The sequence below is a fragment of the Phodopus roborovskii genome, unplaced genomic scaffold (genome assembly GCF_943737965.1).
Source record: "Phodopus roborovskii unplaced genomic scaffold, PHOROB, whole genome shotgun sequence".
NCBI lineage: Eukaryota > Metazoa > Chordata > Mammalia > Rodentia > Cricetidae > Phodopus > Phodopus roborovskii.
Window position 1 is genome coordinate 16,500,834 of NW_026126636.1, and position 27,087 is coordinate 16,527,920.

General features: G+C 37.6%; 3 protein-coding genes across 7 annotated transcripts in view; 2 read left to right on the top strand and 1 right to left on the bottom strand.

Annotated features, from left to right (window-relative positions):
- The window catches only part of LOC127238813 (zinc finger protein OZF-like), a 300,203-nt gene that overhangs the window by 252,742 nt on the left and 20,374 nt on the right, over positions 1-27,087 (top strand). The window contains exon 1 of one of the 3 annotated variants that reach the window (XM_051207554.1): positions 12,048-12,159. The exons of the other annotated variants lie outside the window; for them this stretch is intronic. The gene's annotated coding sequence lies outside the window, so the exon portion shown is untranslated. Of the gene's footprint in view, positions 1-12,047; positions 12,160-27,087 lie in introns of those variants that run through there. 3 annotated transcript variants of the gene reach the window in all.
- The window catches only part of LOC127238804 (zinc finger protein 345), a 250,649-nt gene that overhangs the window by 96,218 nt on the left and 127,344 nt on the right, over positions 1-27,087 (bottom strand). Inside the window, exon 1 of one of the 3 annotated variants that reach the window (XM_051207540.1) lies at positions 7,548-7,652. The exons of the other annotated variants lie outside the window; for them this stretch is intronic. The gene's annotated coding sequence lies outside the window, so the exon portion shown is untranslated. Of the gene's footprint in view, positions 1-7,547; positions 7,653-27,087 lie in introns of those variants that run through there. 3 annotated transcript variants of the gene reach the window in all.
- LOC127238523 (oocyte zinc finger protein XlCOF6) lies at positions 9,667-26,879 on the top strand. Its single transcript, XM_051207135.1, has 6 exons — positions 9,667-9,713; positions 12,027-12,366; positions 14,596-14,681; positions 23,027-23,136; positions 24,774-26,039; positions 26,124-26,879. The coding sequence occupies exons 1-6, from the start codon at positions 9,667-9,669 to the stop codon at positions 26,546-26,548; spliced, it is 2,274 nt and encodes a 757-aa protein (XP_051063092.1). The 3' UTR covers positions 26,549-26,879.

Genomic DNA, 27,087 nt, shown 5'->3' on the forward strand with positions numbered 1-27,087 from the left:
AGTTTACACATTCTTTGTACATGTAAGGTTCTTCTCCAGTGTTCCAACTTGGATGTCTGTTTATATGTAATAATTCTACACTGCCTTCTCTGTGGTAAGCAAATCTGTCCTTCTTGCAGTTTTCTGCAATGCCATTTCTGTCATATGGTATACTTTGAGCAGATTCATGAATAACTTTGCCAAGGTCATTACACTGAAAACGCTTCTCTTGGACAGTCACATGATTATGGGCAACATGCTTTGTGCCTTGATCCAATATCTTCTCATATTTACCACATGTGCAATGGTTCTCTGGAAAAATAATACAATTATGGAAAACATGGATTAATACACGAGTAAGAGATTCAATAACTAATGTTTTCTGAGGCATGCAAACAAGAGATTTTCAGGAATTAAGCTTTCAGCAAAGGCATTTTCTAATTCACAATCATTAAATGGAAACTCATCAGAACCTCCAATCTGATATATACCAAACCACAGGAACCAAAATAGGCCACTCATTCTTATCTAAACATTGTACCTGGCAGGAGACAGGACAAGTGGGTGATTAAACAATAAACCTTGACAAAGGACCTCTCTAAAAGATCATATGAAGAATGACCCTCTATTTTCTTATGGTTTTCAGAGTCACATTGTGAAGTATTGAAGAGCTAGAAGCTTAATATAACCCAGGGTAAGATAGAACTCAAAATACCCTCTTTAGTATCCAACAATGCTAGGATTAAAATCATGCTGTGGCAGTTGGTACCCTTTGAATTCTCCATGGTGTTTTAAGGCATGAGGAGGTGGAAAGAAATTTTTCACATTGAGACCATATCTCAAAACTTAAATTAATAAAAGAATAACATTCTCACAATCAACAGCTCTTTCTGTACTTATAACATTCTGAATTTTTTTAAAAATAAGAAAATGAGTCTTTAAAATAATAGCAAAATCAAAATATTCCAATTATTATGTGTACTGTTATATAGTCCCATGCCCTGAATGTACAATTTTTAAAATTTTTCCTTCAATACTATTTAAGAGAGGTGGAGATACAACACTGGTCACTCTTCTAGAGAAAACAGAAAAATGTAAAGGAAATATCATCAAGAAGTTATGCTAATAACTAGAATTTCCCTTAGTGCTAGGAGTCTCTAGAAAGTTCAAAGAGTTTATATATACACAAAATAGGAAAAACAAAGGATAAATCAGGGACTATAGAAGAACATTCTTACCCACAAAGACTAGATTGTTGTAATTCTCCAGCATCACATCCATGTACAAAGCTCTCTGAGCACAGTCTAGACATTCCCATTCCTCCTGTGAGAGATCCACAGCCACATCCCTGAATGATAACAGACTCTGTAATGGAAAATTACCTAATTACCATGTGCTACTCACAAAATGCTTTCCTAGATAAAAGAGATCTAAAGAATTAGCGATAGCTCTGTAATGTAGTTGAGGCAAAGCAATTAATCAAAGACAAAAGTGTTTGAGATGTGGTCCAGAGATGTGTCAGAAGTTAAGCATTGTTGCTCTTACATAAATACATAGAATGAGTTATTACATTACTTATATTTCTAAGGTGTTTCTCCTTCGTGAGTTTTCTGATTTTTTTCTAATACCTGAGCAGCAGATAAAGGATTTGCAATCATCAATACATTTGAAATTTTTATGTCAGGTTTGGATTCCATTAAGTCTTGGAAAGTACTTTAAAATATGGTGTGGTTCCCACCACCCTTAAGGCACTATAAAATAGATATTAACTCCAGTTCTATAAGAGCCAATTCACTCATCCAATCTCTTCAGGCAGGAGACATAAATAGCACACACACATATATAATGACATAAAATTTAATTATAATTTTAAAGATACTTTCTAAAATACCCATAGTCTTATTCTAAAATACTCATAGTCTTAACTTTTTTAATCTGTATGAAAACAGGGTAATGATATAATTCTCAAAGTCAATAAACTTTTAGGCTATATTAGATACACATTTGGGCATTAGAGACTGAAATGTACTTTTATGTATTGGTATCAAACAGAATCCCAGCATCACATCTCAGATGGTAAAGCTATTGAGCAAAATTATTTTTCCAAATTCTACAATTGTTGACCTTGCTCAAATATTGGACACTAGATAAATCTTGTTTGCCTGTTTGCAGCTGGGTCTCTTCTTATTCTGTTCTAAAATGCTCCCTTCAAATTTTGAGGTCCCAAAACAGTGCTGCAGCCTGTCTAAAACAAATAGGTAGAATCCAGAATTCATGAATGAGTTAAAATCAGTATTTCTTCTTTGAAGAGTAAGCACAGCAACATCAATGCATACATCCAAGATCCCAAATAAGACATAGAATCAAATCTCTTGCTGAAGTTATTTTATAGTATCTTCAAAACCAAGAAGTAAACTGAAAATTCAGATTTAGACAGAATTATTATTGTTTAAATTTTTCTAAGAGTGGACACAAACAATAGAGATTATAATAATTACATAAATCCCAGAGTGTTTCACTACAAAAAGAGACTATGCATAAATAAATGTCATATGTGACAATGCATTAAAATGAAGTAGAAACATTTTTTGTGAATGAAATAATGTATTAAGTTGAGTAATGATTACACTAATCTTTCATTCATTTTGAATATATTATTGCTCATGAGAATGGGTCAGTTAAAAATCTGAATCTTCTAATTTCACCTTAATTCATTTCTTCAGTATTAGAGTTCATTAATCTAACAGTATTTTAGGCTGCACAGATAAATATCACCTATAATTCTTCCATCATTGTTGAAAACTAAAAGATGAAAAGTTATATATGGCCTTTGTCACAAATGTGCACCACAAATGTAAACCTATGGTCTGGAGAACTTGCTGTTCTTCTACACACATGGCAGCTCACTACAATGCCTGACTTCAGTGCCAAGAGTTTGGTGCCAATTATGGGCATCCAGTGGCATAATGCACATGCAGTGTACATAGAACAAAAATATATGAGCCCTCATACATTCATAGAATATTACTGAAAAGAAAGAAATGGAACCATCACTACTTAAGAATTTCTCCCTACACAAAATCATAGCTTCAGGGAGAGTAAAACCATAGGGTGGAAGTAACATTCTTCTTACAAAAATTAAAAAGACAGTAAAATAATTAAAAGGACATCTACTGATGCTTGAAAATTGATGCCTGATGCACAGCACCAAGTCAATACTACCTAGAAAATTATTAGTAATATATTCCACATGATGGAATTAAAAGAGGCAGTAGTGTTTATGACACTTACGAAAAATAGAGGTGGGGAGAGAGATCAACATCTGTTTATTGAGAACTTATCACTGAGAAATGGCAGAACCTTTACTGAGACAAATAGATTTTGGGTATCAACACGCCAATCATCATTATTTTATATAAAATGCCAAAGAGACAAGGATCCTCACAGACCAATCCATTTTATGGAAGTGAAACATACATTATTCCTTCCATTATGTACGCTCTATGGTGCTGCAATATTTACTATTTGGATTCAAGACAGCAAGTCTCCTCTAATTGTAACCGTACTCTTGCATAAATTTCTCTGTTACGTCAGTGAAAGGGTCAATGTACTTGCATGTCCATTTGCATAAGCCTGTTTCTGGAAACCTGACCATCCTGGAAATAAAATAGATACATGAAACCACCTTTCCTCATGAATATAAAAGGAAGGACAGAAGTCCATTCTATGTAGAAAAAGGCCATCAATATATTTCTTTGAGTGCATTTACAATAGATTCTCTTTCAGAATGGCAGTTATTAATTCCATGAAAATTTATGTCATCACAGTTTGAAATCGAGTGAAAATGTAATGGGCCAAAGCTGTGCTATGCAGATGAATGATCTAAAGACATACTCTTGATTATCACAGAAGAAAAGAAAGGTAAATCATAGAAAATAAAATAAAGACTTTAGATAACATTGCCTGAGGCAGAGAATTAAAGTCTTGAATGGCTTTAATAATAAAACCAATTTTCAAAGAACTATGGACATGACACTGACCTGGGGAGCATTCACCACAGAAGCATTCATTGTTCTTGTTGGTCTTCTCTCAGTTATTCTCACAGAAACAAAGACTGGAATTCTTCTTGAAACTTCACATCAATATGTCAAAAATAAAAAGCTAAAATTAATACAACTCTGTTATGGATAATGTCAAGCCACATAAAAAAAAAACTTAAAACCTAAAATAATACCAGAAAACTTTTCAAAAAAAAAAAAACCAAAAAAAGTTTGTAATAGCGGGAGGATGGGGAAAAAACCTGCCTTATGACATTGCAGTTGGAAATACAAATACATGTTGGTCTGCCTATCTGGGCCACACATGCCCAAAATCATACATGAAGTATGAGGGGGATTTATGGAAATAAAATGTGTTTAACCAGGGATGGGACACAGGGTGATTTAAGATAATGGTGAGTGAATAAGCTGATACAAATATTAAATATGAATATTTACTAATTATAAAAATTAAGGTTTACAGAAATAGAACTCAAAGGGTGTTATCAATGCCCAGTTGGAGGCAGAATGCTTTCATTATCTATATAATGACCCAATTACCAAGGATTTATGAAAACTGCTATTTTTTCCTACTTAAGTAAAACAGAAAACAAACAAAATTGGTTAAGGGAAACAAGCAGAAAAGACACATCTAAAATGGAATCTTGAAATGAGTTGGCACTTTGTATACACATGGAATAGAGCATGTTGTAAAACCCACAGTGTTAAAAGATTTATATGACTAATTCTAAATCTCTCTCTCCATGGTGTATACTTCAATGGTACAAATTTACATGAAAGCTGTCATGAGATATTCTGGGCCATGAGGCAATTACAGATGACAGCTGATATTTATAAGGCCAATCCACTGAAATCAACGAATCTGATGGAAGAAATTCATAGGCAAGGCCTATGAAAATATTGCCTACAAATACATACTGTTCCTGCCTATAAATTCACAAGTGCAAAGACAACCATGGTGTCTCCCCAATACCTACACTGTATTGTGTTATCTCATATGATGTGTGGCTCTTGTCTACCTGCATGGAATACTTTGTGACTCTGAGAAAAGAGCATTGTAACCTTTCTAGTGCTAAAGTACTGCTGTTGTACATGTTTAAAAACTGTAGACTTTAAAAACATATGAAAAAGACATGAAAACATGATCAGTGATGTAAATCAGGGAGGAATAGCATCACTCACATGCAAAGTCTAGTAAAATTGTACTTACACAGAAAGTCTTTTCTTACCTACAATAAGAATATTCTGATATTATTCTCAGTGGAATTCTTCAGAAACATTTTGAACCAAACAGTCTTGAAAAACCAATTTCATGTCCTGTTTCTACTTGATCCTCTCTCTCCCTACCCCTTCCGCAATCCCTCCGGCATACTTCCTTTGGTACTCTCCCTTCATCATCCGGGGCTCTGTCTTATGCTTCAACGGTGATTACGACTGACTGAGCATTGTGAGACCCTGCATAGGACAAAAGAGTCTTCAGAAAGCACCTGAAACTTTTCATGGACCAGAAATAGAATATGCACAACAGCCACTGGTGATGCCAAGCATCCTGAAGGCGCTGCTTGTGGCACTATCAATATCTAATTGGAAGAAGACCTTTCTTTATCATCTATATAACCGACCAATTAGAAAGTCTTTATATGAGCTGTTATTGCCTCTATTTATTTCTTTATTATATGTAGTGTTCTGTCTGCATTTATGTCTGCAAGCCAGAAGAGGGCACCAGATCTCATTACAGATGTGACCCACCATGTGATTGCTGGGAGCCTCTATTTAACTAATTAAAACTAAAGAGAAAATAAACAGTAAATTTTTAAAAAGGAAAAAAAATTAGCAGAATAGAGTCCTATAAAATGGAAACTTGAATTCACTGAAGGAATTAAGACCACTTGAAGACAGAAAACCTTGTATGCCCTTTGAATAAGACATATTATTGTGAAAATTGCAGTGTCAAAAGATGTATGTGGTTAACTCAAAATCCATGACAATCATTCTATCCATGATAAACTTCAAAGATACGGTAAAGAGGGTCCTGCAAACTTACAAGGAAGCAGTAAGACTGTGTGAGTGCACAGCAAGCCCAGGCACACAGAACAGAGCTTGATTCGCCCCACTGTGATTTCTCACAACAGTGCAGACACACACAAACAACAGCACCATGGCAGTGACAGAAGAAAAGACACCCAAAGCTGTAAGAGTAGCAGATACAGTGATATAAATGAGCCTACAAATTATCAGGACACAAAGCAAGAACCCACAAACAAGACTGCATGCAATTAAAAACTTACATGGAAATGACTAATAATTTAAAAAAAAAAAAAAAAGGAAGAAACCGCCTACACAATGAATTCTTCATTGGCAAACTTTTCACAGTACAATACCAAAACATCCAGAATTTATCAAAGATGAAAAAAAAGAAAAAAATCACAAACCAAATAATAAGGTAGTCAATAATAAGCAAGTGAAATAAATAGACCATGCTCAAAAGCAGTTGAAATGACCAAAATGTACACACTATATGCTCCACATATTTAGTGATGAGGATTTCACTGTATTCTCTGGGATGTGAGACTCATTTACACACAGCTCACACACATGCAGAGTAGTTTTCCCAGGAACCCTGGAGAGGAGAAAGCCAGACTGCAAGAAAACTATTCCCACCCTCAGAATCCACACTGCTACAGTTCTTCCACAAGGATCTGTACAAAAAAAGTTCTGTGTGCAAGATCCAGGCATTCCCCACTCCTCCGGCAGGAAGTCTACTTAATGTCAAAAAAAAAAAAAAAAAACCCTGAAAAAAATACAACTGTTTGGACAGGTGTGCATGGACAGAGCGCTTTTCTTCAACCACAGAAACATTTTTTTCTGATACAGGTGAGTGGTCATAATTATTCACATGACCTCTGAAATTTTGTTTCATGCTAGCTATAAAATATATTCTCACAGCATGCATACTGCACTTGCCTGGACCTAAGATGTAGCAATCACACAGCATAAGAAGACACATTTATGAAAGCTGTATTTACATCCTAGACTGCAAATTAATAGGCAACAAAAACTTTGCTTAGTAAATGTTATGTTTCCAGCCATAACTGGAGCGCTGATAGAGAATATTTTCTGATTCAATCAAATCTGCACTGGTTCCCCGTGTGGTTACTATCTACAAACCCCTGTGGGAATGCCTGCTCCTCAGGGCGAAAGGGGCAAGTGGTGAAACCGGAGTTAGAAAGCGTGATCTGGAACTGCCATAATAGCAAAGAAATCCTTGTTTGCAAACAGCAGACAATGCAAATGCTCTAGTGGGCTACTTTATGAATTATTTTATGACAGAATTCTGGGAATAGTAAGATGGGTGGGGGAAAAAAATCACGGTACAACTCGGTTCATAAGATCTCAGACTTACTGACAACGCAAAGATATCCACGACAGAATTTTGTCCTTCTGAGCAGCCTGAGCGAGCACAGCCCGGGTCCCCTCCCTCCTGGGTCCCAGCCCCGCAGATCCTCTCACCTGGGAGGTTCCAGGGCCGCCGGGCTGCGGTTCCCGCCACTGCGCTGCTGACTGTGACTTTCCCAGGCCGCCCCGCGCGGAGACTGCGGCTCCGGAGTTTTCAGGTCCCCGAACCCGGCCGGTTCTTCCTTGATGGTTCCGGACTCGGGGCTCCCCGAGTCCAACATTGAAAGGAAGAATTTCCTGTCATTTCAGCAAGGTTCCTTGGAGATGGCTTCTTCCGGAGCCGCCCACTGCATTCTGCTTCCGGTGACATGTCCTCTACACCAGCCTACCACGAGCTTCTCTTTTTTCTTTAGTTTCCCAAGTCCCTGCTGCAGATTTGTTGTTGTTGTTGTTGTTTTTCCTACTACACTCCTCTGATTGACAGGTGTCTACAATCCCTCGCCCCTCCCACACAGCTGCAGCTGTCAGGCTGCCCTGGACCCGCTCTGCACAGACTCCACACGCTTGCTGCCAGCCTAGACCAGAGCTGCATCCAGGAGGACGCTGCACCCCGGTATCTGATCCCCCACCCTGGGTTCTGAAATCTTGGGATATTAATTATCCTGTGTCGCGAGCAAGAAGGCAGATGCATGTAGTTAATACAACAAAATTTACTTAATTATGCTGAAGGTCTTCTTCACACTAGGTTCACACTCAAGGCTGCTCTGCTCACCTGTGGGACATCTCTTAGCTGAAGGTCAGGTCCAGTCTCTAACACAAGTCTCTGATTCGAGGGTGGTGGTGGCTCTTGCCTTTAATCCTAGCACTAGGGAGGCAGAGACAGGTGGATCTCTGTGAGTTCGAAGCCATCCCAATATACAGAGCAAGTTCCAGGACAGGCTTTAAAGTTGCAGAGAAACCCTGTCTCAAAAAACCAAACCAAACAAACATAAAAACAGCAAAACACAACAAACACCGTAAGTTGTGAGGCTCAAGGCCCACTTGCAAAATAAATTAAAGCTAAAATAAAAATGGCCTTGGCTCAAAGCACAAACCATATTACTATCCCCAAGTTAAATGATAGTCAATATACTGATCTCAAAAAGCAGAGTCATGTTCAAGATGGTCAAACATGTAACACATGTATCAGGGGTTGAAGATAAGGTAGAGTTGCTGGATGGCTCGTTCAAACAAAATAATGAATTAAAATTAAAATAATGCTCCGTACAAGTAGCACCAGTTAAAGGTAAAAGTGAAATTCCATTTGTATGTTCTACACTTATATGAAAAATTCTAAATTTGAGACACAGTAACTCACTGTGGAGAGCTTTACTGGGAAGCAGGATAATAATTTCCACCACTATGCAAATGAGGGATGCTAAGAAGCCATCTTTATCCTTCCCTTACAGACCCCACCCCGACTATTGCTACTCAAGCATCCAGAATTCCACTAATAGCAAAGTTGACTTGGAGTAAAACGTTTCAGGGACTAAGCATTTTGAAAGGAAATAGGTGTCTCAGGAAGTCAGTGGTGAATCAGCCCATTAACAGCCCAGTGCTGAAGTCAATCTGTGCTGTCAGCTGGTGCTGATGTTGTGGTCATGCTAACTCAGAAACAAGTCTGTCTTCTGGGAAACATACTGAAGGTGCTTTCATGGGAAACACAGAACATTCTATTCAAAACCTCGTTGGTGAATGTAGAAGCTGACCAACATGGAGAAAATGAGCTATGTAAACGGGCACAGCCCTAAAGAAGTCATTTGCACCATGCTTGCTGTGGCTCTAAGAATATTGAGAAAGAGGTGGTGGGAAGGAAATAAAAGAAAGATAGGGAACGGCCATGACATGAGTTCTCCAGACTACTCCTAATCAGTAAACTAGAGCAACTGTACTCACCGGCACTGGGCTCACTCAAGACCAGGCCTAGCCACAATCACTCTAGGAAGTGGAGAGGCTCACCGGGCCCCACCCTTTACCTCTCCACTGTGACTTTAGGAGAACGGACATCACTGTCTCTAGTTGTGTCTTTTGTGATGAAGGTAACAGCTCCAACACGTAGCTCCAAAACCATATCCTCACAGATGGTCCTGGTTAATCTTGGTAGATCAAAAAACCAAAATGAATAGAAATGAACATGAGAGAGTTATGGAATGAGGGAGAGATTGGGGAGAGACTGGGGGAGACAGAGAGAAGGATGGATGTGTATGGGCCGCAAGTGCGGGGAGCAAGGGATCGATCAAGGTGTGCATTAATCAAGGTCTATCATATGAAATGGCAAACAGATAATAATAAAAGTTAAAATTTCTCATTTTGCCTCTCTATCTGCTTTGATATCAGGTAATGTAAACGTCATAAAGAATCTGGAAGTCTTGTCTTCATTTTACATCAAGGAATACTTTAAGTAGTTTCTCTGAAATTCTGACATAATTCTGTGGCAAATCAATCTACTTCTAGGCTTCTTTTTAAAATCAAGGTTCATTTATCCCTGCTTCATTTTTGCTGCAGCTTCTAAATCTCTTGAATTTGTCCATGTTGGTGCAATTTTGGTGTATGGTATGAATTGAGAGATTTCATCATTTCTTTTTAGAATCCCTAATTCAAGTCTTTAGTGTCTTTAGTGTCAATAGGGATCACACATGCTTGTACACTTGTGTCTCCTGATTAAGCCAGGCAGTTAGCTTGTGTATCTCTCAAGTCATGCTGACCAAAAGTCATGTATACACAGCTATCAAAGAGATGAAGACCAACTCTCTTTTAAGATTCGGTCTCTCCCAACAGTCAGAATGGCCTTCACCAGTACTTATAATGAATTCTGACAGGGATGTGAGGAAAGGAACAATGTTGTACACTGCTTGTGGAAAAGGACTCTATACTTTCCCCAAAAACACTAGGAATAGAAACTATCAGACATACTGTACTGTTTAGCCATTTAACCACAGATGTTGTTCTGATTGTTGCCTACAGTTCTCTGTGTACATCCATGCCCATCTGCATAGTCTGAGGAAACCAGACTCCAGAATTTCCCAAGCCACTTCGGAGATTGTAGCTAAGAAATAGATTTGTCCTGATTATAATGAGAACCAGGTTTCTCTGGTGTGTTCTGAGTTTTAAGCTGTGCTGTGATGATCATGACAGGTTAAGAGGCATCCTAGCTCTGCAGGGAGGTGAGCACACAGAAATACAAATACAGAGCTAGGGGTCTGTCCTTAAAACACAGGCTTCTGATCCCACGGGCCCCTTCCAGATGACAGGACTGCTTGTTTTACCTTGTAGTAAGTTCTATTGTTTCTCTTCGTATGGAAAAAGAATGATGTCTCCAGCTAATTGTGCACGTTAGTGATTAACTCCATGCCACATATAATGCATCCTATTTGAGTCAAGGAAAGAAATGAAAGCATTTCTTTCCTTGGAATCATTTAACAAAGAGAAAGTCCAGATTTGAATTCTCTACTTGAAGCTCCCTGTCCATTCTATCCCCTGGTTCTCTGTTTCATGAGTTTGGATCTGTGTCTGCTTGAAGGCTATCTTGTGAATCTGTCCCTGTATGTTTGCTTGCTGTCTGTTTCTTTCTGTGTGTTTGTTTGTCTGTGTACTCTGTATGTGTCTGTCTATCCATAACAAAGTGTTTTTCTCTGTCTGTATTGAATAGCATACAAAGCATCATGTGGGGTAGGTATGAGAAATGCTTAACAGACATTAAACCCCAAGGAACTGGAATTATGGATGGCTACAAGGCAACACATGAGTGCTATGAACTGACTTCCAGTCCTCTGCAAGAGCAGTAAGTGTTCTTTGTTGCTGAGCTGTCTCTCCATCCCTCAGGTAACATTTTCAAAACAGGAGTTTTAAAGTTTTGCATATGACATTGGGAGGAGGGGGGACACGACATTTCACTGATCTTGAATGTATTTACTGGTGAGGCATCCATGTTTCCCTGTTGCTCTCCTCTTGAGATTGTGTCTCAGAAACAATGACTGGACCTCTTCTTGCCTTTTCAAATGAAAGTGTCTTGGTGGTTCTGCATCACTTCAGTCTTGAAGATTTAGTCTTTGTCACTTCAGGTCTTAAGGACTGTGAATGAGGATAGCAGCAATAAAGAAGATGGGTGGCCACAATTATGTAAGGTAACAGACAATCCAACAGAAAAGGAAGAATACTGACCAATGGTAAAAATGCACCATTTGCTACAAGGCTATATTGTTCATTTTACTCAACGGTTTCCAAACACATGACACAATCACTAGGTAGAAAGTAAACAGAAATGCTGGGGAACTTCGACATCTAACACGTAGTTACAGATAATGAAATCATACAGGTGTTGCTGTGTGGAAGACAGCATGAGACAGGGGGAGGGACGGGTCCCCGACGGGGCGGAGACATAGCATGCTAAGAGGGGTGTAGGGGAAAAGGATCTGTGCGGTAGGTGGGACCCTGGAAGCGGGAAACCGGAAGCGGGGTGTAGTGGGCGGGGCCAGGAGGAGCTGCTCCAAGGAGCCAGGTTGAAGGGAGCGAAGGGAGGAAAGTGAAACATTCCCTGTTCTTTTCCGGGAGCAGCGCGCTGCAGACCTGGGTGCCGCGGGGACCTGAAAACTCCGGAGCCGCAGTCTCCGCGCGGGGCGGCCTGGGAAAGTCACAGTCAGCAGCGCAGTGGCGGGAACCGCAGCCCGGCGGCCCTGGAACCTCCCAGGTGAGAGGAGCTGCGGGGCTGGGACCCAGGAGGGAGGGGACCGGGCTGTGCTCGCTCAGGCTGCTCAGAAGACACCGTCAGCTCCGGGCCGCCCGTGGCGGTGCCGGAGGCGGCGGCTCAGGTCATCACCTGCAGCCAGGTGCTGTCATTTCCATCACCACAAGCTGGGTGCTTCCCTGCGCCCCAGGCGCAGCCCTTAAAAGTGTTGTCTGTCACAGTTCTCTGTCTTGTTCCTGATTTGCTCCTTTACCTGGAATTTTTCATGAAAGATGATAACACCTGCCAAAAGGTCTTCCTGCCTAGGCAGGTATTGCAGACAAAGGTTAACTTCTAACTATTGCCAGTACGGGACCCTCTGCGTTGTACTGCCTTAAATTTCAACTGTTCTAGTGACTCTCCTCTCTGCCTTGCATTGTTTCAGGAACAGAAAAAAAAAAGTATCATGAATATTTCAAAAAAAATTGTTGGTACTACAAATATTATGTTAAGCCAAATTGAATAGACTCAAACAAAAAAACAAAACAAAACACAAATGCTTATATTGCCTGCCAGGTGTAGATCCTAACTCTAATGAAAACCTCTGTGAATGCTAACATAAAATAGTTTTAAAAAAAATTATCTAGACAAGACTAAGAAAGGAGTGTTCATCCACAAACAATAGTTTGTTCTCAGAGCTTATTAATACATAGGCAACCTTGGACACCATTTTGTTCCAAGCCAGATTTCCACCCACAACCAGACAAAGAAATTACTTCTGACTGGAATACTATTGTCACAACAGATGGGAAAGAGAATTCTTGGAAGTCACATACTTACTCTAAAGGTCACAAGAACACCCCACATATGCACAGCTAATCACAAGCCCGGGTGTGTGGCCCAAGATCAGAGGCAAATATTTATGAAAGTGAAGACTTTATAAAATTCTTAAGTGTCTATGAATAATCAATAATTGTAAACAAAACTGTTTTCTGGATTAACAGAGTAACAGTGTATATTTAATCTGTACATACAATAGAAAAAAAAAACATCAAAATTTGTAAAGTGAGTAGGTCATATATACCAGTATTTATATTATATTTTAATTCTTGTTATACTTCATATTTAATGAAAAAACAATATATTATGATCTGTGTTAGAAGCCTTCTGTTTTATTATTATGTCTTCTTGTCATCCCTTACAAATGTCAACTTGACAAATGTAACCTCTTAAAAAAAAAAAGTGGCACGGAACTTTTTGGATATGTGTTTGCTGATTTATACTATCACTATGTTTACTTTTATTTATGTGTAACATTAGCACTGTTTAAATTAAACACAATTTTCTTGGTGGAAAAAAAAAAGTGGTTGTATCATCAGCCACAGGCTTTTGCAGGTATCTTAGGTTAACATCCTAATACCATATAACCAAAAGTTGTAAAACTTAAAATGTAATGTGACATTAAGCCTGATCTCAAGGTTGTAAACGCTTGTTGACCCACACCTGGTGCCTGATTTTACTATAAGAGGAGGCCCAAACCCAGCTCCTGTTGTTACAATTTCAGAAGCCCAAACTGGCCATGGTCCCAGTTACTGGTAAGCTTTCTGAGCCTTGCAGTGATTTTTTTTCTTTTCCTTTTCTTTTCTTTCTTTCTTTCCTTCCTCTTTCTTTCTTCCTTTCTTTTTTTTTTTTTGGAAGAAAGTTCTTTTCTGATTTCATAGACTTTGGTGATCCCCCCATTATTTGCATGCCCTTGAACTCAACAATTTACTCCCCATTAATTGTCCGACTGAGACATAATGCAGTCTAGGATGTGAATACAGCATTCAGAAATGTGTCTTCATATGTTCTTATGTTACACTTTGGGCCCAGGCAGGTGCAGTATGGATGCTGTAAGAGTATATCTGGCCAAACCATGTTATAGTTATCAGATACACTTTAAACAAAATTATAAAGCATTTTTTGAATATTTATGATGACTCACCTGTATCAGAAAAATGTTTCATTAGTAGAAGAAAATTATTCTACCTATGCACACCTGCCCAAACTTGGTTTTGTTTTTTTGTTTTGCTTTGTTGTTAGGGATTGTTGACATTTAGTGACTGCCTGTAGACTTCTTGTGGGAGGAGTGAGGATGCCTAGACCCTGCTCACAGGGCTTTTTGCAGAGATCTCAATTTGTGGAGCTGCAACAGTCTGGATTCTGAGGCTGAGAGTAGTTTCTTGCAGTCTTCCTTGCTTCTGCTCAGGGTTCCTGGGAAAACTGCTCTGCAAGTGTGTGAGCTGTGTGTGAATGAGTCTCACATCTCACACAGTAAAGTGAAATCCTCAGAGAAAGAGACATTTTTTTAATATTTTCTGTTTCCTTCATGTTTGTCCTTTTGGCAGGTGTTAGCATCTGTAGTTTGTGCTCCTTGAAAAGTTCCAGGTGCTTTCTGAAGAATCTCTTTCTCCTATGCAGTCTCACAAGGTCAGTGTGCTCACCTGTGAACCAGAGCACAGAGCCCTGGATGGAGAAGAGAGAAGAGACAGTAGCAAAGGATGCAGGTATGTTAGAGGGATTGAGGAAGGGGTAAAGGGATGGATAAGGGATCAAGTGACAGTATAAACAGGATCCAAAATTGGTTTTGCCACATTCTACTTCATTCTAAGTGATTCTAGAGAATTCCACTGAGAAAAATCTCAAGATTGCCCTGTTGTTGGTATGTGAAGTCTGTGTGTGTAATTAATACTCAGAGGCAGATATAATTTTGCTTGTCTTTGCATGGAAGTGATGCTTTCCCTCTTCCATTTCCATCTCTCTGTTTCATGCCACTAGTAAGTGTTTTCATTACTATAATTTTAATATGCTGTGTAGTTAGAACCATTTAAGCTTCTCGGTTGTTCTTGTACACAGAGTTTTTGGAGCATCTTGTAGTTCCTTGAGGTTCTGTTTTTTGTGAAGTTTATTCACTGTTGCATATGTTTCATAGATAACCCTCCCTATTCTGCTAACACAATCTTTGTCCTCTTGTCTGCTGTGCCCTCTGGGATTTGCATCAGGACTTACGGTTATAGCTGTGTACTCAGCAGTCACACATTCTCTGTATGTATCCAGTTAGGAGTCCCTGAGCTTTGGAAGGATTTCTCCTGAATTCATTACCACCAGAAATTAGAGTAAGATTCTAATTTCCCATTTCCTCATCTGCATTTTTGACCATTAGATCATTTTTTTGCTGTGTATAATTTTTTTGAGGAGGGTCTCGATATATAGATGTTACTTATTTGAAACACACTATGTAGGCAAGTCTAACAGCAGACTACAGAGATAGACTTATCTCTGTATCCGGAGTTGTGAAGTTAAATTGTGCCCACTAGACTTGGTTTCTGTTTATTTTTCTGATTTTTTTAATTTTTCTTTTATGTGCATGGGTGTTTTGGCATAATGTATATCTTTGCAGCACACATGTCTGGTGCCTGTGGATGTCCCATGAAGACATTAGATCTGTTGGGAAGGAAGTTACAGGTAGTTGTGAGTCAGGATATCGGTGTGGGATTCGAACCCAGGTATTCTGGAAGAGTTGTAACTGTTCTAACCCACTGCACCATCTCTTGATCCACTAATTTGTTTTCTTTGTGTTAGTCATTCTTCCTAGTGTTAAATATCAATTGTGTTCAAGTTTGTAATTCCCTCAAGTCTAAGGAGAGTGAACATGTTTATTAATGTTTGGGGAGGGAAAATCTGGAAGCCTTTTAAGCTACAAACAATGGGAAAGAATCCAAATTTTCAACATGCTCTTTATTGATGTATAGAAAACTGGTGATTTTTATGTTTTACTTCTGTATTCTTCAATATTACTAAGGCTTTTGTCAAGTATAAAGTTTTCTGATGGCATCTTCAGGTTATATATGCAATCACACCAACACTGAAAAGGTTGAGTTAAATGTTTTCCTTCCCAACTGTATCTCTTTGCTTCTTTGTCTCTTTCAAATTTTCATAGCTAGTTTTTTTTAATTATTATTATTCTTTTTACTCATGTATACATATTAGTTCTGCATGGATGTCTGTGTATACCACACATGTGCAGTGCCCACAGAGGTCAGAGAGATCATGGAATACCCTGGAAGTAGAGTTACAGACAATTTTATGAGCTGCCATTTGGTTGTTGCTCTATAACCTCGTTCCTCTGGAAGAACACCAGTGCTCCTACCAGTCCTCAGTCCATTGATTCCAACTAGGTCAAAGGTATAATGAATACAATTGGGAAGATTGTGAATCTTCGTCTTGTTATGGTGTCATGTCAGTACTGTACATTTTCTTTGTGGCTTGTAAACCTAGATTGACAAGTAGATTGTGTTGTGTTGAGATTTGTTTTATCTATTCCAACTACTACTCAGGATTTTATGATGAAGATTAGTGGATTGAATTCGGTTCTTACTGAGATTCTGTTCCTTAGGGCTTTTAACACAGAAGGTTTTGCTCTTGTTGTGGCTGGTAGATTAATTTTTATATTTCTCTCCATTGCCAGTGAGGGTTAGTGCTTTCCTGTGTTGTACATGATGGGTTGCTTCCCAGTTTTTTGCTATTCATTTTTTCCTCAAATAAAATGTACTCTCCCATGTCCTCGTGGATAACTTGTGGTTGATTCTTTCTCTCTGTACTTTTAGTTTTTTTGAGACCAGGTTTCTTTGTGGTTACCTGGCTTTCCTGGAAATACCTGTGTAGACCAGGCTGACCTCGAACTCATAGAGATCTGCCTGCCTCTGCCTCTCAAGTGTTGGTTAAAGGAGTGTGTGTGCCACCACTGCCTGGCCTCGACTATTGTTTAAATTTTATCATTGGAAATTTGGAGCTGTTTGTTATTTCAGTATCTTGGAAAGGGGTAGGGAAGTTTCCCCAAATCGTGAGCGGTAAACATAGCATCAGGCCATACAATGACCAGTTTGATCAGGCAGAATGATGATAGTATTAAATGACATCATCTCTCCCAGTGTCACTCTAAAGTACTTGAGCAATAGCAAGGGAAGAAATCATCCAAATGTCTGTTTAATGTCAAGAAAACTATTTGGTATGATATAAATATAATGTCAGTGTAATAAAGTGCTATGTATATTCTAATTCCATGGTCATGAAAATGTGTAGTAATAGTATTGTAGCATTCACAATGAGTCCTTAATTTTGATACATGCATTAATATTTGTATGTGTGTACTAATATGCAGTATTTGTATATATACCAGGAGACTCATGTTACACATCCTTACTTTCATTTGGAACTACAAAGTTGATTGCCAGAGAGGAAATCTATAATAGACAGGAACTGAGGGGTGGTACTGTAGTCATATATATTACTAATTGGGAATCTGAGAACTGTCTGGAAGAATACTAAGATATAGTTCTATTCATGTTCAGGAAGATAGGTGATAGGATTTTGAAAGACCTGGCATTATCAGTGATTAGTACCAAGAGCATATCCTGAAATGATTCACCTTATTCCTGAAAACAGTCTCTTTTCCCTGGCAGCCATCAGGTAGTTTCTGCCATGTGTCCTCCTTGATGATTCTGCTTGACATTGTCTAAGATAATGGTTCTTAGCCTGTGAGTCAAGACCTGTTGGGGGAGGTGTCAAACCTCCTTTTCTCATAGGTCACCTAAGACTATTGGAAAACGTATTTCTGATGATCTTATGAACCGAGGGATTACTTCTCTATCCATCTCCAGGCAGGTCTGCACATGCAGATACATTGACATAAGAGGTCGCAGAACTGTTTGAAAGGTTCACAGCTCTAGGAAAGTTGAGAAACACGTACTGTAGAACACAGACATTCCATTTAAAGATATATGGCCTGAATTGTACTATTCTAACTATACATGCATTCACTTGGATTTCAAAGGATAAGTATTCTCACTCAAAAGAGTGCGTGCACCTTAAAACAACAGGTCCACATTGAAAGAAGGAGTAAATTATAAAGATACATTTTACCTAAATGAGCCATATAATACAGCCTTCTTAGATGATGACAAGAATGAGTGTAACTAGTTCTGATGACAAATTCATTGTCACTTTGAGAAAAAAAAAATATGATATTTGGCAGATAGATGTGGATGTTCTCCAAGATGACATGACACACATGGTAAATACATGTGGTGTATCTACCAGGTAGAATGAAAGGAAATGTGATCAAATGGTCAGATATTGTATTCTAGTGTGATGGCTAAAAAAACTCCAACTTAGGTATCTGTCTTGGTACTCATGATCATTTGTCTGTGACTCAGTCTCTAGAAAATAAATTCCCAGTAACCTTACTCATTGACCTCTCACTCACCCTTAAAATGTGCAGACATGACTGTCTACATGTTATGGTATGACTAACTGCTTTTTTAAAAATTCTGTAACTTGATTACAAAGATACCCAAAGATGGTTTTGAGTTGCCTTAAACATAATCTTGTCAGAACAGGACAGTTTCTGCTTGCTTGCTAGAAATTGAAGGTCTTCATGTGGTTTCCCTCTGCAAAAACCTTCGTGTTGCTGTTTATTTTTACACTGTGTGAATATATGTTGCATTGATTAGTTTACAAGAAGCTGAACAGCCAATAAGTTGGCAGGAGAGGATAGGTAGATTTCCAGGTAGAGAGAGGAACTTGTAATGATTATGAGTAACATTACTTCTTACTTTTTCCCTGAATGCCCTAAAATTTTCTTCATAGAAGTGAATTCATCACAAGTGTTATTCCTAGATCTTTTGGAAACAACCTGAATGGCTTAAATTTATAAATTACATTTCAAATTGTCATTATTAATAAATAGACAAAGTAGTAATTTTGTATTAGTTTTGTACTTTTCAATAGTAGGAGGAGAACTTAGCAAATCTAAGATTTTCCTGTGGTGAATCTAGGAAGTTTTTTGCCTGATCGCGTCATCATTAAAAGGGAATTTGGTGCCTTTGCTATCTGTTCCTACTTAATTCTTTGCTCTTATTAATTTTTTTTTCTGGCTTGCTCTTAAGCCTCTAGATTTTCTCTGATTGGATAACACATGCTGCCATACTCTCCTTTTAGTTTTCCTGCTAATGCTATTCATTTTTTTTTTCCTGCACTGTACTGCTGGCTTCAATGCAACATACCTTCCTTTTACTGAGTTCAGCTGTGTTTCATTCTTCCTGTTTCCTATAAGAGTTTATCATAAAATCTCTTGAAGTTTGTCTTATGACATCTCTTTTTTATTGGCATTTTCATATCATGGGACTTTTCATGATTTGTTTTTTAAATATTTTTGTGGGAAAAGTTAGGGGTACTAATTTTATTACTTCTAGTTAGAAATGGTAGTTTGCTGATTTTGTGTGTTGAAAATAATCCTGTACTCCCCAGCTCTCCTATTCATCTATTCATTTTGTAAAATGCCTTATTTCCTGGGTTATAAATAAACTTTTCCTCTAATTATGACTGCAGTGTAGCTTGAGTGGATGGTATTTGTCATTTTATAATCTTCCTCATATACCCTTCTTTGTCCATGAATTTTAAGAGTCCATGTTTCTGGGTGTATTGATTAGGTTCATAGTCATTTTCTTCCACCACAGTAAATATTCTCTCCTCTGTAGGAACGTTGACAAGATTTCTGATATCATTTTGGTTTTTTGTGGGGGAGAGGTGGGGTTCTTTTTGTGTGGTTTGGCAGAATTGACTATAAGAGAGTTGTGTTATTTTTAGATTTGTATTATTGACAACATGATGTGAAATTTCAACAAGACCTCCAGTCTTCATTCCTGAAAAAGAAACTCAGAGAACAATAAGAACAATGATTGCTTCTGTGGTAAATGCTCCCCAGGTCAGTGATATATCCACCTTTCTCTGAAAATTGTTTTTGTTGTTGTTGTTGAAACTATTCAAGACTTTAATTTCCTATCACTGGCAATGTTAGTTTTTGGAAGTGTTTATTTTTGCCTTATTTATTTGTTTTTTCTTTCCTTATATTTCAGGATCATGTCTTTAAACATTTCAATTTATAGCAGAGACTTGACCCATTATATTTTCACTGGATTTTAAACTATGAGGATATGAATTTCCATGGACTTTAGACTTGAAGTTCTAAAATACAAGCTATTGTAAATGACACTCAAGAAATATATTTTTGGCCATTTTTCTACATAGAATGAACTTGTGTCCTTTTATGTTAGCTAGGAAGGAAGGTTTCATGTGCCACATAGTTGCATTTCTGGAATGGTCAGTTTTCCAGAAACAGGCTTATGAACATGAATATGCTAATACATGGACCTTTTCACTGACATCACTGAGCAATTTATAGAAAAGTAGAAAAGACTTTACTGTCTTGAACCCTAATAGTAAACATTTTAGCACCCTAGAGAACACAGATGATGGAAGTAATATGTGGCTTCCTCTTGCCAGAAAGTTGATGTGTCTGTGGGGAGATGAAGGTAGCAGTGTTCTGGTTTCTCTTTTTGCCAGATTATGTCACACAGTGATGAGGGGTGTGTTTACACCTAAAATGTACTTGTCTCAGAAGAGATTCTGCTCAAAGATCAGTGGGTAATTCTCTTTAGAAAATTCGTATTTTCTCTTTATCTTTTGTTTCATTTTTCCCGAAGAGGCATAAGCACTGCTGTCTTCACATTTGTATGGCATTATGTGGAATATATTAGTAGGAATTTTCTAGAGACTACTGATTTGGTGTTGCACATATCTGTTTTGAAGTATGAATGCATGCCCCTCTTACTTTACTCTCTTTTGAAGAAAGAAGGCTGTCCAGCCTATGTGTTTCCTCTCTCTGAAGGTTTATATTATACAGGGTGAAATTCTGAAGAGTTGTGTCAATGTTGCTATTTCTTTCTTTACAGTAATATTTTATTTAAGTATTTGAGGATTTGTCTGCATATTTTTATGTATACTGGATGAGATGCCCCTGGATCCCTGAGATCAGCACCAAATCCTTGGCACTAAATTCAGGCACTGTGATTAGTTTCTATGTGTTTAGAGAGAATTAAATTAGATTTCTCTTCAGGAATAGCAAGTGCTTTTTATCTCTGAGCCATGACTTCAGGCTTTGGATTTACATTTCTGGTGTACACTTGTAATAGCTTATAAATTGTGTATTCTACTTTTTGAATAATGAAGGAGTAATCATAAATGGTACTTATCTATGCTAAAAATCCTGTTAAATGAATTAGCTCAAATACTGAAGAAAAGAATAAAGTTGATATTAAATTTTCATGTGATTCAGTCACATAAGCAATAATATATTCAAAATTAATGAAGAGTCACCAAGCAGTGGTGGCACACACCATTGATCCCAGCACTCGGGAGGCAGAGGCAGGCATAGCTCTATGAGTTCGAGGCCAGCCTGGTCTTCAAAACAGTTCCAGAATAGTCTCCAAAACCTACAGAGAAACGCTGTCTCGAAAAACCAAATTAAAAAAAAAAATTAATGAAGAGTAAGAATATTTTTCTTCCTATTGAATACATTTATTTTGAAACAATATGTTTTTACTTTACCTGAATGAATTGTCACATATGCCATGTATTTACATGTATATTTCTAATTATTGTATAGTGAAACACAGTATGGAATTCTTGAAATTGTTATCATCAGTGTTTGTGTCAACTTTTAGAAAAATTCAAATAATATTGATGTTGTATAATTCTTCCTTTTCTATTCATGGTTGTAAATATTTCTCAAAAAATATCTTCACAAACTTGATTCTATGTGTTGATTGGAACATTGGATGTATACAGTGATTTTACACTCCTTATTCTCAAGGGAAAAAAATGATGTAAATCATCCATGAATTCTGCATTCCATATTCTATCTCTTTAAGAAAGGGAGCAGCATTGTACCTAGACCTCAGGATCTCAACTGAGCATTTTAGAATAGAGTCAGATAAACCCAGGTTCAGAAAGGATTAATCTAGTCCTTAACATTGACGTTATATAATTTCACTGCATACTTTTGCTCATTTTAACTTTACCTTCTGAGATGTGAGACTGGGATTCTGTTTGATATCAACACACACTTCATAAAGGTAAATTCTTACATCTAGACCTCAAATGTGTATGTTATTTTCCCTAAAATTTTGCTGATTAAAAGGATATTATGTCATTCTGTTTACACGGAGATGAAAAATACAATAAAGACTATGAATATTTTAGAAAGCATCTTTTATTAAACTTAAACTGTAATATTATATATGTGTATATATATATATATATATATATATATATATATCTTCATATATTTCTCTGAAAGTGTATGTGTGTGTCTCTTACAAATAAGGTTCCTCAGAGAGCATTGGTTCTCAAGGATCTGCAAGTAAATTCTGTGTTGTAGTGCTATGAATGTGCTGGGAATGAATCAAACTACTTAATGTTTTAAGAACATTAAGACATTACAGCCTGCAAACTAGAGGCAATATTTTTTTAAAGATTTTGTTTATTATGTATACAGTTATCTGCATGCATACTTGCACACCAGAAGAGGCCACCAGATCTCATTATAGATGGTTGTGAACCACCATATGGCTGCTGGGAATTGAACTCAGGTCCTCTGGAAGAGCAGCCAGTGCTCTTAACTTCTGAGCCATCTCTCCAGCCAATTTTTTTTTAATATAGTGATTGTGACAATTCTTTTTTTTCTGTTACTCAGTTCTTAGAAAACATCAGAAAATTCATGGAGGAGAGAGACGCAATGAATGTAAACAATGTACTGTCTTCCTATACATTGTCTCTTGAAAGAGTAGCAATATAGCACTTCTATAAACTTGTGTCTTTAAAAATTGCCATGCCTCATCTATATCATAAACATCTCTCTGGTTCATTAGGTGTCTTTTATCCAAGAAATCATTTTGTGAAGCAGTGTATGATAATTAGGTAATTTTCCATTACAGGGTCTGTTATCATTCAGAGATGTGGCTGTAGACCTCTCACAGGAGGAATGGGAATGTCTAGACTGTGCTCAGAGAGCTTTATACATGGATGTGATGCAGGAGAATTACAGCAATCTCCTTTTTGTGGGTAAGTATTCTCTTCTTGTAGAATTCCTGATTTATCTTTCCTTTTCCCTACTTTTTGTATCTGTAAACCCTCTAAAACTAGAAAATCTCGGAAGTGAGGGAAATATTGATTATCAATATAACTTTTTAATGGTGCTTCATTTACATTTTCTGTGTTCTCTAGAAGAGTATTAAATGGTATATTCTCTGTGACCTATCGAGCCCTCCTATGTAATATACAAAGAAAATCTCAAAGGCTAAAGATTACTGAATAGTCAGAGCAAGGTAATATATTACAGTACTCAAAACAATTAAAATATTTTAATTTTGCTACTGGTTTAAAATCTTCACCTATTTGCGATTATAAACCATGTAAAAGGTTTTAGAGAAAGATGCTGTTTGTGAGAATGTTGTTTTTGTTTATTTTTGAGATGTGGTTGCTATGTTTAGTACTGGCACAACATGATTTTAATATTTGCCCTTTAGAAGCTGAAGAAGGAGGGCATGGTGTGTTTCCTGCTGACCTGGGTTTTTAATTCCTAACTGACCAAAGCTGTACTGTGTGACTCTTTCTCAAAAACATAACAAGTAGAGAAACATTCTTCATATGATCATTCACAGATCTTATTTCTCTAAGTTCTTACTGCTCAAACACCCACTTGTCTTACAAGCTGCAAGGTACAGTGTTTAGATAAGAATGAGAAGGTTATGTATGAAGGTGACCTAGGTCCTCTACATATGTGTGACAGTTGTTTAGTTGGGTCTATTTTGGAGACTCCTAACAGATCAGGGAATTGCTTAACTCTTTTTCTTGCTAGTGAGAAACTATTGCTCATAGTGGGTTCTGTTGCCCAGCCTTAATACAAAGGGAGGGACTTAGTCCTACCTCAGCTTAATATACGGTGTTTTGTTGACACCCACGGGAGGCCAGCTGTTAAGAGCAGTTTTTCTACCAACCTGGTCCCAAAGCCACACCAGCCCCAAATAACACACACAGACACTGTATTAGATATAAAGCTGTTGGCCAGTTACTAATGTTTCTTATTGGCTAGCTCTGTCTTAAATATTAACCCATTTCTATCAATCTAAGTATTTCTACCTGGTCTCATCTTACCAGAGAGAGGGCCCAGACCTCTGTTCTCTCCAGTCTCTACATGTTGACTTCCCCCTACTACTTCCTTGAATCCTCCTTGTCTCCTAGTCCCGCCTATCTTGCTGTCCTATTGGCCAACAGTGCTTTATTCATTAATCAATACAGGAAACATATTTACTGAATGACATCTCCCATCAACCTGCCCCTTTCAGAACAGAAACAGATGAGGAGTTGATGGGGAGACAGAGGGAGGCCAGGCCAAGAAACAGAAAGAGAGGAGGGAAGGGAAACTGCAGTCAGGATGTTAAATAAATGGAAAAAAAATTAATAAAAGAAAAAAAAAAAAGGAGCAGGCTATTAATTGGGCCCTGTGCTTTGATATAGATTGGTCTGGAGATTCTTAGGAGCATCCATATAATGATTTAAAATAGAAAAGTCCTCTATTAAGAGCTCTGTTCTTTAAAGTTACTAGTTTATATATCATAGAAAACATAAGAAAACACCAGGTTTGAACCTGTTACTCATGCATTAATTGCTATTATCATAATTGTACTATATTTTTTCAGAGAACTATCGCATATATGGTAAATGTGAGAAGTTCTTGCATCAAGGCACAAAGCATTTTATCCATGATCATGAAAATATCCAAGAGAAGACTTATAAATGTAATGAGATTTTCAAAGTGACTCATGAATCCTGCCATTGTACACCTTTTGACACAAGTGATACTGCAGAAAATTACAACAAGTACAGATTTGGTATCCACAGAAATGCCTGTGTTGAAAACTTAAACCTCAACAGACACAAAAGTGGGAAGGCTGGAGAAGAACTTTGCAAATGTACAGACCAAGTAAACTTTTTAAATTTGATTACCATCATTAGCCAAAATAAAAAAACTCACACAGGAAAGGAAGACCACAAAAATGTAGAGTATGATAAATCTTTTCAGTCTAATACAGAAATCACACTGAAACAAACTGAATGCGGGAAGAAACCACACCAATGCTGGAAATGTGGAAAATTCTTCAAGACTCATTCAAGCCTCATTGGGCATCAGAGAGCCCATCGTAGAGACAAGTCCTATAAATGTACAAAATGCAGTAATTCCTTTCTCCATTTTTCACAACTCAAAGTACATTACAAAATCTATTGTAGAGAAAATCCCTACAAATGTACAGAATGTGGTAAATGCTTTTATAACACATCAGACTTTGAAAGACATTTCAGCATCCACAGTGGAAAGAAACCTTACAAATGTAGTGAATGTGATAAATCCTTTCTTAGTGCCTCATATCTTAGAATACATCAGAGAATCCACACAGGAGAGACTTACAAATGTAGTGAATGTGATAAATCCTTTACCACAAGAGACCATCTTCGAAATCATCAGAGAATCCACACAGGAGAGAAACCTTACAAATGTAGCACATGTGACAAAGCCTTTACCACAAAAGACCATCTTCAAAGTCATCAGAGAATCCATACAGGTGAGAAACCTTTCAAATGTAGTGAATGTGGAAAATGCTTTATAACAAAAGACCATCTTAGAACTCATCAGAGAATCCACACAGGAGAGAAACCTTATAAATGTAGTCAGTGTGACAAATGCTTTACAAGTGCCTCAAATCTTAGAACTCATCTGAAAAGACATACAGGTGAGAAGCCTTATAAATGTAGTGAATGTGACAAATCCTTTAAAAGTAGTTCAAATCTTAGAACTCATCAGAGAATCCATACGGGTGAGAAACCTTACAAATGTAGTCAATGTGACAAATCCTTTACTGAGAAAGGGACATTTAGAAATCATCAGAGAATCCATACAGGAGAGAAACCTTACAAATGTAGTCAGTGTGACAAGTCCTTTACTGAGAAAGGGACATTTAGAAATCATCAGAGAATCCATACAGGAGAGAAACCTTACAAATGTAGTGAATGTGACAAATGCTTTACCAAGAAAGTGACCTTTAGAACTCATCAGAGAATACATACAGGAGAGAAACCGTATAAATGTAGCAAATGTGAAAAATCTTTTACAGGGAGAGGCAATCTTCGAACTCATCAGAGAATCCACACAGGCGAGAAACCTTACAAATGTAGTGAATGTGACAAATCCTTCAACACAAAAGACAATCTTAGAACTCATCAAAGAATTCACACAGGCGAGAAACCTTACAAATGTAGTGAATGCGACAAATCCTTTACCTGGGATTCATCTCTTAGGATACATCAGAGACTCCATACAGGAGAAAAATCTTATAAATGTAGTGAATGTGACAAATCCTTTACCACAAAAGGCAATCTTAGAACTCATCAGAGATTACATACACTAGAGAAACTTTAGAAATGTAGTAAATGTGAAAAATTCTTTTCTGTAGGTTCAACTCTTAGAATATGTTCTGGGATATTTGATCACACTATGAAACCTGAGTTTTAATAATATCAACATTGATCAGGGAGCAGAACCCAAAATTAATTGACAGGAATTAGCCCTAGAGAGTATGAAGGGGTATGGAAGATTGCTAGATTCACAGGAAGTAGTAGGAAGTGACTTGGAGTTTTGCAGTCTTCTGGTTTGAGATGGGTTAGAAAGACATTCTTGCTGGGTCTCTGGCATAAAGGGAAGGTCATTTGGTTGCTTCTTGGCCTCTCTGATCTAGCAGGTTTTCACCCTAACACCTGACTACTAAGTCTTTATTGGTAAATAGAACAATAGACAAATAGTTTAAAACTACATATGGTGGCTGTGGCACTGCCAGTGACAACAGAACCAGAAATTCCACCAAGCTTCCCCCCAAGCAACTGTATTTAATACAGGGCCATGGGCTCACAGCGGTGCAACTTCTAAGCAGACAGAAGAACATGAACACATACTAAAGAGAA

Coding starts and splice junctions, on each gene's coding strand:
- LOC127238523 (XM_051207135.1), top strand. CDS start 9,667: ATGGATGTGTATGGGCCGCAAGTGCGGGGAGCAAGGGATCGATCAAG. Junction 12,367..14,595: donor GCGCAGCCCTTAAAAGTGTT/GTCTGTCACAGT, acceptor TCTCCTATGCAG/TCTCACAAGGTCAGTGTGCT. Junction 14,682..23,026: donor GACAGTAGCAAAGGATGCAG/GTATGTTAGAGG, acceptor GTTATCATTCAG/AGATGTGGCTGTAGACCTCT.